The sequence below is a fragment of the Miscanthus floridulus genome, chromosome 10 (assembly GCF_019320115.1).
Source record: "Miscanthus floridulus cultivar M001 chromosome 10, ASM1932011v1, whole genome shotgun sequence".
NCBI lineage: Eukaryota > Viridiplantae > Streptophyta > Magnoliopsida > Poales > Poaceae > Miscanthus > Miscanthus floridulus.
In genome coordinates, this window is record NC_089589.1 from 93,482,940 (window position 1) to 93,495,837 (window position 12,898).

The 12,898-nt window shown below is 44.2% G+C and overlaps 1 protein-coding gene and 1 long non-coding RNA gene across 2 annotated transcripts; both read left to right on the top strand.

The window, feature by feature from the left end:
* Positions 1-5,610: 5,610 nt before the first annotated feature.
* Positions 5,611-6,621, top strand: LOC136487421 (uncharacterized). The gene is made up of 3 exons (XR_010767251.1): positions 5,611-5,732; positions 5,933-6,139; positions 6,436-6,621. It is a non-coding gene; the product is annotated as an uncharacterized lncRNA (long non-coding RNA).
* A 3,578-nt stretch (positions 6,622-10,199) lies between these two features.
* LOC136489052 (LRR receptor-like serine/threonine-protein kinase EFR) lies at positions 10,200-12,212 on the top strand. The gene has a single exon (XM_066485791.1). The coding sequence runs from the start codon at positions 10,200-10,202 to the stop codon at positions 12,210-12,212; it is 2,013 nt and encodes a 670-aa protein (XP_066341888.1).
* Positions 12,213-12,898: the final 686 nt, after the last annotated feature.

The following is a 12,898-nucleotide window of genomic DNA, read 5'->3' on the forward strand; positions in this document are numbered from 1 at the left end:
ACCATGACGAATCACTACGGACCACGTTCACGCGCGATGGGTCGTGCGTTCAGGGAACATGGTGCGTCTTCCTCACGCTCGTCTCCCTCCCCAGGCCCCTCCTCCACCGCCCCCTCCCCCACCTTTCACCACTGGCGGTCGGCGGCTCCCGCTGCCATGCTGCGTCGCTCACTGCCCGCCACTGCCCTTCGACCCCGCCCTCCCCTAAAGACAAGGAAGATTGCCGGCATCGTCCACATCCTCACCCCACCCCCACCCTCACCCCTTGACCTGCCCACCCTAATCTCGGGGCAGGGCGCCGGTGAGCTCCGCCGTGATGCCCCCACTGTCGGTCGTGCCCAACTGCCTTCCCCCACCGTCTCGTCCACCTCCACCGCCGTGTCGTGGTCACCGGGCCCCAAAATCCTCCTTCTAAGCCCGCTGAGATATGATTCCCTAACCGGCCGCCAGAACCCTAACACTGGCGAAGTCCTCATCTCCGACACCGACGACCTCCTAGCCGGAACCCTAGCCTCCTTTTTCTTCCTCTCTGGCGCGGGCACGGCCTCTTTCTTCTTCCTCTCTGTCGGAAGCATGCGCAGGCGCGGGCGCGTGGGTCATGCGCTTGTCGCGTTGCGTGACTCGTCACGTGATAGAAATTCCGAATGACTACCCATTTTTTTAGAGGTGGGTAAAATGCATTTTAGAGACAGTTGCTTAGCCTATATATCTCTAGCCAAAGGCCTCTGGAAACTAGTGGTTTCCAATGTCTACCAAGCAAAGTCTCAAGAAACGGTTTATAGTGACACTTCACTTTAGTCAACCGTCTTTAAAGTCGACTTGAGTTAACCACCTCATAAACCGATTTCTATAGGCGATCAAGAGTATGTTTGAATGGGATATACTACAACTTATTTTGGTACGTATATATAAATATATACTCCTAATTGGGCTATCTTTAAAGTTTAAAGTCCCCGTGAAATGCAATCCGTCGCTTGGTTTCAGTCAGTGTCGGTGCGATACTACGAATTACTTTGGTACGTTTATATAGAGCAAAGTCAGCAAGAACGATCAAGAGTATGTTTGAATGGGCTGGTATATGAAGTCACCAGCAAGAATTAATAATGATACTCTGGAAAACAACAACTAACTAATCAGACAAATGAACAAAAGTCATGTGGTGAAAGTCAAACAATGGACACAGCAAGAATATATAGTCGCTTTAGTGCACCAGTCGTGGCAAAATTCACTCACAGTTTAGTCTACGCGCGCAATGAGTTAACACTCTAATTTGTAGCCTCGGGTATCGGAAAGCTAAATTTGTGTACAAATTAGAGTGTTAATTTATTTTAATAGTTGCATAAATCAATAATTTAGATTAAAAGTCAAAGTCTTCATATTTTTCATGACTGTAGGAGTTGGTAATCAAGATATATTATTGTCTTTGTTCTGAAACAAAAGGGTTCAGGTTTGTTCTAAGTCAAATTATACTAAGCGTGATTTATACCGAAGATTATTAACATCTACCGCAACAAAGGCGTATATTATAAAAATATAGTTCATATTATATCCGGTGATGCTAATTTGATGTTGCAACTATTATTCTCATTTTCTATATATTTCGTAAAACTCAGCACAGTTTGACTTGTAATGAAGCAGCACTCACAGCTACTCTACCTGTAGTCCAACAGTCATGGGGCCAAAAAGAAGTTCCGGTCAAGGGTAAGTTGATTCTCTGATCTAGAGTTTAGTGGCTAAAGTAAACTTTAGAACACTTTAGCTCACTTATGCGATTAAAGTTTTTATGAGATGGTCTAAACTTTAGACCGCACCTTAAACCTCTATCTTGAGTCCTAAGGGCTAAAATGGTCTAAAATTTAATGGCTAAACTTGAGACCATGAGATCTAAATAGAGTGTACATGCGTAATATAATGAGGGTGAGGCCAAAAAACTCAGTCAGAACGCTTCGCTGTCAAGACAGGTGTATGAAGCGAAGTCAGCGATATTGAAGTGTTCTTGCAGGCAGGAATGTTCATCTCATCTCTGAAACCAGGGATGACACAGCAGACATGCTCTTTGTTTGTATGTCAACTCTGAAACAGGGATGACACAGCAGATATGCTCTCTGTTTGACTGTTTCTACGTCTAAGTTATTAGATTAGACTAATCCATCAACCCGTGCTCTCGCACGGGTCAGAATCATATTGGTTAATACCTTGGACTAATAAAAATTATTTATATTAAGTTGTATGTTTTTTCTCTGTTCATTTTTTCTAGCACAATAGACATAATAGATACTCTGTAATTTCTATCCAGTTATGAAAAACTATCTATTACTAATATTTTCTCCATCCATGTCAATAGTTTCTCTTTGAATGGCACCTATGTGTATCTTCAACATGCATTAACTGAAATCTTAGTTTAAATTATGGTGGCTCTTGTTACAGCAGATATCCTATGATGTGATCAATCTAACTTTTAACTTTTAAGTTCCAATCTTATTGATTACTATAGATTTTTTTTATCCTCAGGGCAAGTTGGAGCTCTTGTTCTTGTTATTTCTTTTATTAAATCTCATTTTGTTAAACTAAGGATTTTAGGGCTCAGACTGTGCTCTTAAGTACTACAATGGCATAAACAGTCATTTGAAGTCTACACCACATCACTTAAGCTCAGCAGTAGGGTTTAAAATGACTTCTAGGAAAAGGTAGCCATGCTAAACTCAAGAGGATATAAAGATTTAATCTTTATAATGACTATTTACTCCAAAGGAATCTCAATGGCCAGTAAGATATAGCCACATGTAATCCGCACTAACCTCTACCGCTTCTCAAGAGTTAAGGAATTATATGTGCAGTAATGGTTACAATATCGATGTGCGAATGTCAAACATTTAAGTTATAATGTATAAATATATCTAAATTAACAACTTATATTTATATATATTATATGAATATTGAATTATTTTTTTTCCAATATTTTATAGTAGGATCTATATGTCCTACGTCTATCCCAAATGGATGCAATTCTATGTTTTTATTGAGTCAAACTTTCTTAAGTTTGACTAAGTCTGTTGAAAATACTATTGACATTTATGACTTGAGAGAAGTATACAATGATAACAAATACTATTAACATTTATGATTTCAGATAAATATACTATGAAAATATATTTCGTGATCAATCCAATGACACTCTTGATATCATAAACTTTAGTGCTTTTTTATTTAGATTTGGTCAAAGCTAAAACTCTTTAACTCCTCAAAAAGTGAGAATGACATGTTTTTAGGGATAGAGGGATTATATTTAAGAGATATCTTTGTTTATTTTCTATAAGGGTTGAGGTGGATAACTTAGACACAAATTAAAATGTGTTCCTTTAAATTATCTTTTATATGGCCAATATGGGTTTCTGAATTTAAACTTAGGGTTTACTTTACGTTTTCTTTCATAACGCTGGATATGGTTAATTTGTAAAAGATGTTAGGAGGTTATTTTCAATTATTTTTCATAATAGTGCCAGATGATAATATAGACACAAAGATATGGGGTTATTTTAAAATATCTTTCGTAATGGCATGTGTCAGTAATTTAGATGCAAATTTAGGGGGTTAGTTCAAATTATACTTTATAATGATAAAGGTGGGTAATTCATATGTAAATTTAGTAGTTTTTTAATTATATTTCATAATGGCATAAGTGGTTAATTTAGATGCCAAATTATGGATAACTTTATGTATATTTCATAATGGTAGAGGTGGGTAAATTTTTATAGAACAAAATCGATCCAATGACTATCTGGTGACGATGATGAGAATCTACCAAATTAATGGCCCCACATCTCTGATTATTGTGAGAATTTGTACGATCTATCTTTTTTCTAGCACGTCTGGTGAGTGGCTAGTGAGAATAAATATGGAGGTACAATGAAAACAGAAGGAGGAATGGCAAACAGATAGATTCCTATTCCTTCGTGGTTGACAAAAAATGCCTCTTTATGTTTATATATATAACCTACAGCTAACACACATGTAAGTTGTTTCTTTTGGTGTTCTTTTTTTGGAAAAGTTTCTTCTTGGCGTTCATAGATTGCCTCTGATACTTTGTTTACGGATAACCTTTCATCTTATTTTTTTGGTTAATAGATTATTGAACGTGATGGGTACTGTCGTTAATTAATTAACTTAGTGGCTTTCGCCAAAAAAATAATAATTAATCTAGTGAATGTAGTCGGCGGGCCCCATGTGATAGAGTATTTTTTAACGTAATTGTGAACGTGGCTAATCAAGATTTTCTACGTACGTACTATTAATATATATCTAGTAGTTTCTTATAATAGATTAACCAACCATAAACGTGCTGGGTACATGCCGTTCAAGATTTTGTACGTGCGGCTAATTTTTTTTCTTCTCACGAACAATAATATTTTAGGCTATTTTCATCTATAATGGCAGAGGTGGGTAATTCCTTAGTAAACAAAATAGATCTAATGGTTATGAATGACTAGTCTTTTGATTTGATGGTTAGATGTTTCTGTTTAACGTGATATTTTTAGCATTTATCTTTTTTCTTAGCGTGTCTGGTGAGAATTAACGTGGAGTCTTCATTTGGGCCTCTAATCTCCCACAACTAAAAAGAACAAACTGTGGACACTTTATGGTCACTACTAGAGAACAGACTTTAGAACGATGTCTCAATTTAGCATTAGCCTCGGCATTTTTTGTCCCCGGGACTAAAGGACCTTTAGTCCCGGTTGGTAATACCAACCGGGACTAAAGGTTCCTTTACTCCCGGTTGGAGCCACCAACCGGGACTAAAAAGTCCTCCAACCTTTAGTCCCGGTTGGTAATACCAACCCGGACTAAAGGTACACCCTTTAGTTCCGGTTGGTAACACCAACCCGGACTAAAGGACCCTTTAGTCCCGGTTGGTAACACCAACCGGGACTAAAGGTCCCCCGACGGGTTAGTTCAAAAGGAAAGCGTCCCATCTATTGTTAAATGTGTTGTGTAGGTGGGGTGGTAAGCTCCGCGCGAGGCAGTGCATTAGGTCTTGGGTTCGAATCTCACGGGGCGCAGCGGTGGGAGACATTATTTTTTTTAAGCTGGGAGGATCTTTAGTCCCAGTTGTAGCAAACCGGCACCTTTAGTCTCGGATTCATAGTCCCGGTTGGGAAACCGGGACAAAAGCCCTTTTCCAACCGGGACAAAAGCCACGTTGTGTAGTAGTGGGTGCGACATTCCAACGTGGGCCTATAGTCCTGCCTGCTGCGTTCCTGCAGCCTTGCCTCGTCGGTCTGCCTCCTTGCGATCCAGTCTCCCTTCGTCGTGCGACAATCACGGGCAAGATCTCATGCAAAAGAACCGAAGTTCATTGCCTTGCATGCGTGTGAACCAATCGTGTGCATGCAAGATCAAGAATGAAAACTACTATTTTGATTGATTGATTGATCCGGTCAATCCTGCCATCAGTGCCCTCAGGAATCACGCGACTCGCACTGCCAGTTAAGCAACCGTCCTCCCTATGCACACCGCACGTTCTCACCCTCGTGCGCAGTGCCCTCGCACTTGCCCTTGCGCGCTGCCCTCACCTCCTCGCCACTCGTCCTCGATGTTGCCTGTCGCACACGCCGTCGCCTTGTCCACGCCGACCCGCTTCCTCATCCTCAACGCCGCCGGGCTTAACTTCCTCCTCGCCGCTATAGTGGAGACGCAACATCAACGGATCATGCACCGCCTATGTTTCAATCCAGGTGTTCCCTCCCTTCCTATTGTTCACGATCCAGTGAAACCGTACTGTTCATCTTCCTAGTCGGGTTCAAAGCAGAAGGCACACGGGTGGCATCTTTGTTGCTGTTTTAGAAGAGCGTTAAAAATAGCTAATTTAAATTCTCTCCACCAGCAGTCACAGTATATTACTGTACTTGAAATTTTGTTGTATTTGCCTTTATAGTATATTGATCAGCGGCGCACAGGTGGATTGATCATATGGAGGTCTTGAAGTGTAATGGTGGATTACCGAGGGACAAATGCAAAGGCCTCTAAAATCTCAAACTCTGAAAAAGTGCCTCATGCCCAGTGAAGGGGGGAGATGGTCCATTCTTCCTCCCAGATGCCTCCAGGGCAGTTTGCCTCATGTACTGCTTGTGGAATTGTCCAGGTATTCTTTTTGTCCTATGCATCAGTTGCCACGGATCCCATTCTGACATTTTGATGGCACATCCTGTTATAGAATTAATTTGCTCAATATAAGTATACAATTTATAGATTGAAAAAAGCAATCCAGTGTTGGGGTGATATGTTGGCGTTGGGGTGATAAACGTGATATTCTAATAGAAAATGGTTTGTGACTATATGTTTACATAATATAACTTGCATCTACTACATCTATTTTTTGTTTGGAAAATCACATGAATGATAAAAATAAATTGAAGTCCTAACATATAATATTTGCAGGCTATGGAAATAATTTGTTTCCTCTTAACTTCAGGAAAATAAAGTAGACCGATGGTAGAAAAAAATATTGTCTGATCTGGACTGAGATTCTATGTACTATTTGGTAGTTTAATGTGGACTATATCAGACACAAAACATGTATCATCTTGGCATTAGTTCTGAATGCCTAAATCAGAATTTTCTTAATTTGGCGCTGTAATACCCTAGAATTTATAAAAAAAATAATATGCTAGCTGAGTAGAGTAAAGAGAAGAAAAAAAATAACTTTTTATATCGTAAGTCGTATAGACGATCAGAGACCGTGGTTATGTAGATCTTGCCGAAATGAATCCGTTTGACTACCAACATGTTTGTTTGGAGTTTAGATGAATTTGGGACAAGCTGTTAAATTTGGGACATGTAAAATTGATTTGTCACATCTTGATTTTGGATTGGCTACTAGACGTTTGGTGGTATTATTTATCCTATTGCAACGCACGGCCACTCAACTAACTTAGAGTCATCGTCGCTTGTAATAATAATATCTATGATTTAACTATTTTTATATATTGCCGATGCCGAATCTTGACACAAACACTTAAGTGGATACCTTATTCTACAGTATATGTCTGCGTGGAATAGATAAAGCCACACATATTTATACGGTGAGTACAACATACTTTATTTTAAGGTTTTGAGAGAGATTTTTAAAGACACGCAGTATTACCCATGCGGTGGGACTAATATTTACATATATACTCTAACCTGTGTACATGATGGTATGGAGATGCGGCGGAACATATTCGTGTATTTATTGGTGCATGAAAGAAATTGATATCGAAGATTTGTTCTTGCCGATATAAAACATTATCTTAGCTGCATCACGGAAATGTCTATACAATAGGGTTTTGTGAGCCTACGATGCCGCGCTCTACGTGATTGTGTTAATTTCATAAATTTTGCTTTTTTGGATTAAATGTCACTCTAACGTTGATATTTAATTTTACAGTATTGTTATCTTATCATGCGATCCGTGTGCTTTTAGTATAAAATGTTAGCTATCTCGTAGCAACGCACGGGCACGAACCTAGTTAGTAATAGTAAGATTGAAACTGAAGTTTTGTAGAATTTTTCGAACCACCTCGCATGTTGGTATGGTTTACACAAAAGTTGTAGTATTCAAAGTGAACCACTACTTTTTAGTTGACAACCTTTTTAGTTGACAACCTTTTTATTTGAAATTGTTTAGAGCCCTAAATATTTATTTTTAATTGTCAGATCTTTTAAATTTATTTTTTTGAATTTTTTTAACAACCTCAGATGTTGACAAGGTTTACATCAAAATTATGCAATTTCTAGTTGATAATGTTTTTATTTGAGATTGTTTATAAGCTGAACTAATAGATTTTAAGTTATTTGAAATTCAACATTTTGTATTTTTCAAACAACCTCAAATGTTGACATGGTTTACACCAATGTTGTAGCTTGCAACACGACCTAGAAACTTATAGTCGATAACTTTTTTATTTGAGATCATTTAGAAACTTGAATATTCATTTTTTATTTCATATTTTAAAATTGAAATGTTGAATATTTGAAATGACTTTAGGTAAGAAACACACTCCATACTAAACTTATAGTGCTAGATGAGATCTAAATGTTTTCAGTTGAATTTTCATTTGAGATCATTTATATTCAATAAATGATGACATGGCTACACTACCGCTGACATGGAGGGCCCACATGTCTTGTATTTACCACACTAGGTCAAGCACCTTAGAAACCACTCCAAATTATTTTGCCGGGTTTTAGAGTTTAGAGGGTTTTTAAAATTTAGCAACAAGTTTAGGGCAAAACAGACTTGAGTTTGGAGGGGTATTGTGAAACATCATTTTTTATTAGTGAGTAATGGAAAGTTGTAATAGTAAATATTAGGAGGCTAAATTTGTGTACAAGTGGCATAACGGAATAATTTAGATTAAAAGTCAAAAGTCTTCATATTTTTCATGATCATAGGAGTCGGTAATTAAGATATATATACTGTCTCTATTCTGAAATAAAAGGATTCGAGTTTGTCATAAGTCAAAACTATACTAAGTTTCACCATGTTTATACCGAAAACTATTAACATCTACCACGACAAGATGTATGTATATTTTGAGAATATAGTTCATATTATATCCCATGATGCTAATTTGATGTTGTAAGCTGTAACTATTATATTCTCAATTGCTATAGATTTGGTAAAACTCAGCAAAGTTTGACTTTTGATGAGGCAGCAGCAGCACTGAAAGTTACTCTACCTGTCGTCCAACAGTCATGGGGGTATGGGGCCAAAAGAAGTCACAGTTAAATCTACGCGCGTAATATAATAACTAGCAGGTGAGCCCGCGCGTTGCGCGGGTAATATTGGGGGAAAAAGGTTTGTGCTGTGTTGGGAAAAAAAAACAAAAAAACGAAAGTTGTACTGTTCCTTAATGGGTCGGAGAAATGTTCATATCGTACCCGTTACCGTACATAAAACCCGTTACTGTTTATATTGTGACCCGTTACTGTGCATAAAAATCCGTTACTGTGGCGAGAACTTTCACGTTAACTTTGCCGGTAACAGTGATTTGTGAGAACGATCGGAGTTCTCAGATTGCACATCTTTTATACTCTAGTATAGATGAGGCGGAATATATAACATAGCCAGACGCTTCGCTTTCAAGACAGGTGTACGAACCAAGTCAGCAGCCTTAATTGAAGTGTTCTTGCTTGAGGCAGGAATGTTTCGTGTCAACTCTGAAACCAGGGATGACACAGCAGGCATGCTCTCTGTTTCTACTACTAATCAGTGGCGGACCCAGCGGGTAGTCCAGGTAGGCTCGGGACTACCCGCCGCCGGGCAGCTCGCCAAGGACTCCATGGCCGCCCGTGGCCGACCTCCTTCCACCCCCTCCGGTCGGGGACGAGGCTGCGGCCACGGCAATGGGAAGGGAGTCGGAGCCGATGGACGAGCCGGGGTGGCCGCAACCGCTGTGCCTGCGCCGGAGGGGTTCGGAGTTGGGAGATCAGGAGCTCGAGATGGAGTTCGTCCATGCGGTGGCGGCAGTGGATGGAGGCACTGAGGAGAGGAGAGGGTTCGGGGATGGGCAGAGCGGTTGCGGCGTGTGGTTGTGGTGCTGAGGGGGCGGGATTTATGGACGCGGAGGCGAGGGGAGGAGGAAGGGCCAGGTTGTGGAGCTCGCTGTCAATGGCGGCCGCGATTCGGTTGCGCGGGAGAGTGGGTCAGGGCGCGAGCGACTGCGTTGAGCGTAGTGCGGTGGACGGCTGGACGCGGTAGCGGGAGGGGGCTGGCTCCGCGCGGTGCTCGGTCCGCGGACTTGGTCGCGTGGGGCGGCCTCGTCGCACGGGCGCCGACGATGGCGGAGGCGACAGCGAGAGGTAGGGGAAGAGCCTGCCAGGTAGGCCCGCTGGACAGTGACTGAGCGAGAGAAGGGCTTGTTGGATCTATAGTCACTGAACTTTTTTAGATTTTATTGCAACTTTTTTAGTGAGTGAACTTTTTTAGATTTTATTACAATTTTTTTGGTCAGCGATTTTTTTCAGATTTTATTGTATTGTGTTGAAAAAATTTAATTATGACTACCCTCGTTTCAAATCCTGGGTCCGCCACTGCTACTCATCATTCAGCAGCAGCATTGAACGGCAACACCCAAGGCCTTACCAGCACACGCGATAAACCACGCAGAATCTCCCTGTGCGCCTGTACGTGAAGTGCAGCTGAGCCGTGACGAGCGAGCATGGCGGCGGCGCGACTGGCTGGAGCGCACGCGCTGCATCTGCTGCTGCTGATCACGTTCCGGTCAGCGGCAGGCGCGCATGGATCCGAGTCCGACATGGAGCGGGACGCGTTAATTGCGTTCAGGGCCAGCGTGCCGGACGGCGGCGCGCTCCGGTCGTGGAACAGCACAACGCATTTCTGCCGGTGGCGCGGCGTGACCTGCGTCACGGACGGTGGGCGCGTCACGTCGCTGGACGTCTCGGGCCTCGGGCTCACCGGCACGATCTCCCCGGCCGTCGGCAACCTCACGCACCTTGAGCGCCTAGTCCTCGACCGGAACGCGTTCTCCGGCGCCATCCCAGCGAGCATCGGCAGGCTGCGGCGCCTGCGGTACCTCGGCCTGTGCGGCAACGGCGGCATCAGCGGGGAGATCCCGGGCAGCCTCCGCAACTGCACCAGCCTCAGGGTGGCCTACCTCAACGACAACAGCCTCACCAGCGGCATCCCCGCCTGGCTCGGGGCGACGTCGTTCCCCAACCTCACGTACCTGTACCTACACCAGAACTCGCTGTCCGGAGAGATCCCGCCGTCGCTCGGCAGCCTGACAAAGCTTCGGGGCCTCAGGCTGGACGAAAACCGACTGCAAGGCAGCCTGCCCCCCGGCCTCGCCGACCTCCCGTCGCTGGAGGAGTTCACCGAGTATGGGAACCTCCTGCGCGGAGAGATCCCGCCCGGCTTCTTCACCATGTCCTCGCTCCAGGTTCTTGCCATCACCGACAACGCGTTCCAGGGCCTCCTCCCGCCCGACGCCGGCGAGCGCATGTCCAGCCTTATGTATCTATACCTCGGCGGCAACAATCTGACGGGCCCGATCCCGGCGGCGCTTGCAAAGGCCTCCAATCTGACGCTGCTCAGCCAAGCCAACAACAGCTTCACCGGGCAGGTGCCCCCCGAGATCGGCACCCTCTGCCCACAGTGGCTGTACATATCGGGCAACGAGCTGACCGCCGGCGACGAGCAAGGCGGCTGGGAGTTCCTGGACCACCTTGCCAACTGCACCCGCCTGCAGGTCCTGGACCTTGAGAACAGCAAGCTCAGTGGCACGTTGCCAAGCTCCATTGGCGACCTCCCGAGGGAGATCCAGGAACTCTACCTCGCGCACAACGGCATATCTGGGTCCATCCCACCGGGCATCGGCAACCTCGTCGGGCTCCAATCGTTGGGGCTCGAATCCAATCTCCTCGACGGCACCATCCCGGAACCGATTGGGAATATCAAGAACCTGACAGAGCTGCGATTGCAGGGGAACAGGCTGACGGGGCCAATCCCAGCCTCCATTGGCGACCTCACCCAGCTGCTCAAGCTTGATCTGAGCGGCAACACGTTGAGTGGATCCATTCCTCGCACTCTAGGCAACCTGAGGCACCTGACCTGGCTCAACCTCTCCGGCAACGCCCTCACCGGCCGCGTCCCACGGGAAATCTTCAGCCTGCTGTCCTTGTCGTCGTCGATGGACCTGTCTCGCAACCAGCTGGACGGCCCACTGCCCTCTGACGTCTCCGGCCTCGTCAACCTTGCGCAGTTAGTACTGTCCGGGAACCAATTCGCCGCTCAGCTGCCAAAAGAGCTGGACCAGTGCCAGAGCCTAGAGTTTCTTGACCTGGATCGTAACTTGTTCGACGGAAGCATCCCGCCGTCGCTGAGCAGGCTCAAGGGTCTCAGGAGGCTCAACCTGACGAGCAACAGGTTGTCCGGGACCATCCCACCTGAGCTCGGCGACATGTCCGGCCTGCAAGAGCTGTACCTGTCCAGAAACGGCCTGACAGGAACGATTCCAGAGGAACTGGAGAAGCTCAGCTCCCTGATGGAGCTAGACTTGTCATACGGCGGTGTGCATATCTTGGAACACGATTGCCTGGTCTCTGCTGTGAGGGTGGGGCTCAGCTGCACGCGCGGAGTGCCGTTCCAGAGGCTCAGCATGAAGGATGCGGCCACCGAGTTGTGCTCTGAAAGGATCAATATGTTGGGCTAATTCTAATTTTTTTCAATAATTAAGTCTTATACTTGGCCCACTTCATCCCTTATGCCTAGAATATATTTCTATTATTCTTCCGCATAAAAGTTTTGCACCTTAGGTTCCAATTCTATTCTAGCATGACAATTTTAGAAATATAAAGACATGAAATGAATTGCTCAAATGTAAATGCTCAAAGTAAAGAGAGGGAAAGGAACAAGGCGATGTTTTCCCGAGGTATCGGAGAGTCGTCACTCCCTATTAGTCCTCGTTGGAGCACCCGTGCAAGGGTGTAGCTCCCCCTTGATCCGCGCAAGGATCAAGTGCTCTCTACGGGCTGATTCTTTGATACTCCATCGCGGTGAATCGCCCACAACTGCTCACAACATAACTTGGGTTATCCACAAGGTCCGTTTAATGATCACCAAGCTCTCAATCGCCACCGAGCCATCTAGGTGATGGCGATCACCAAGAGTAACAAGCACAAACTCTCACTTGACCAAGACAAGCCTAATGAGAAGGGTGGATGCACATTTGCTACTCCCTATGCACTAATAAGGTCCTTAATCTTGGATTATCAAATCTTAATCACCTCACTAGGCTCTTGCTCTCCCTTACACTTCAAAGGTGTTTCTCAGTTGAATAAATAGACAAGAGACCTCCTATAGACGAGTGGAGTAAGTATTTATACCCCTTCATTCAAA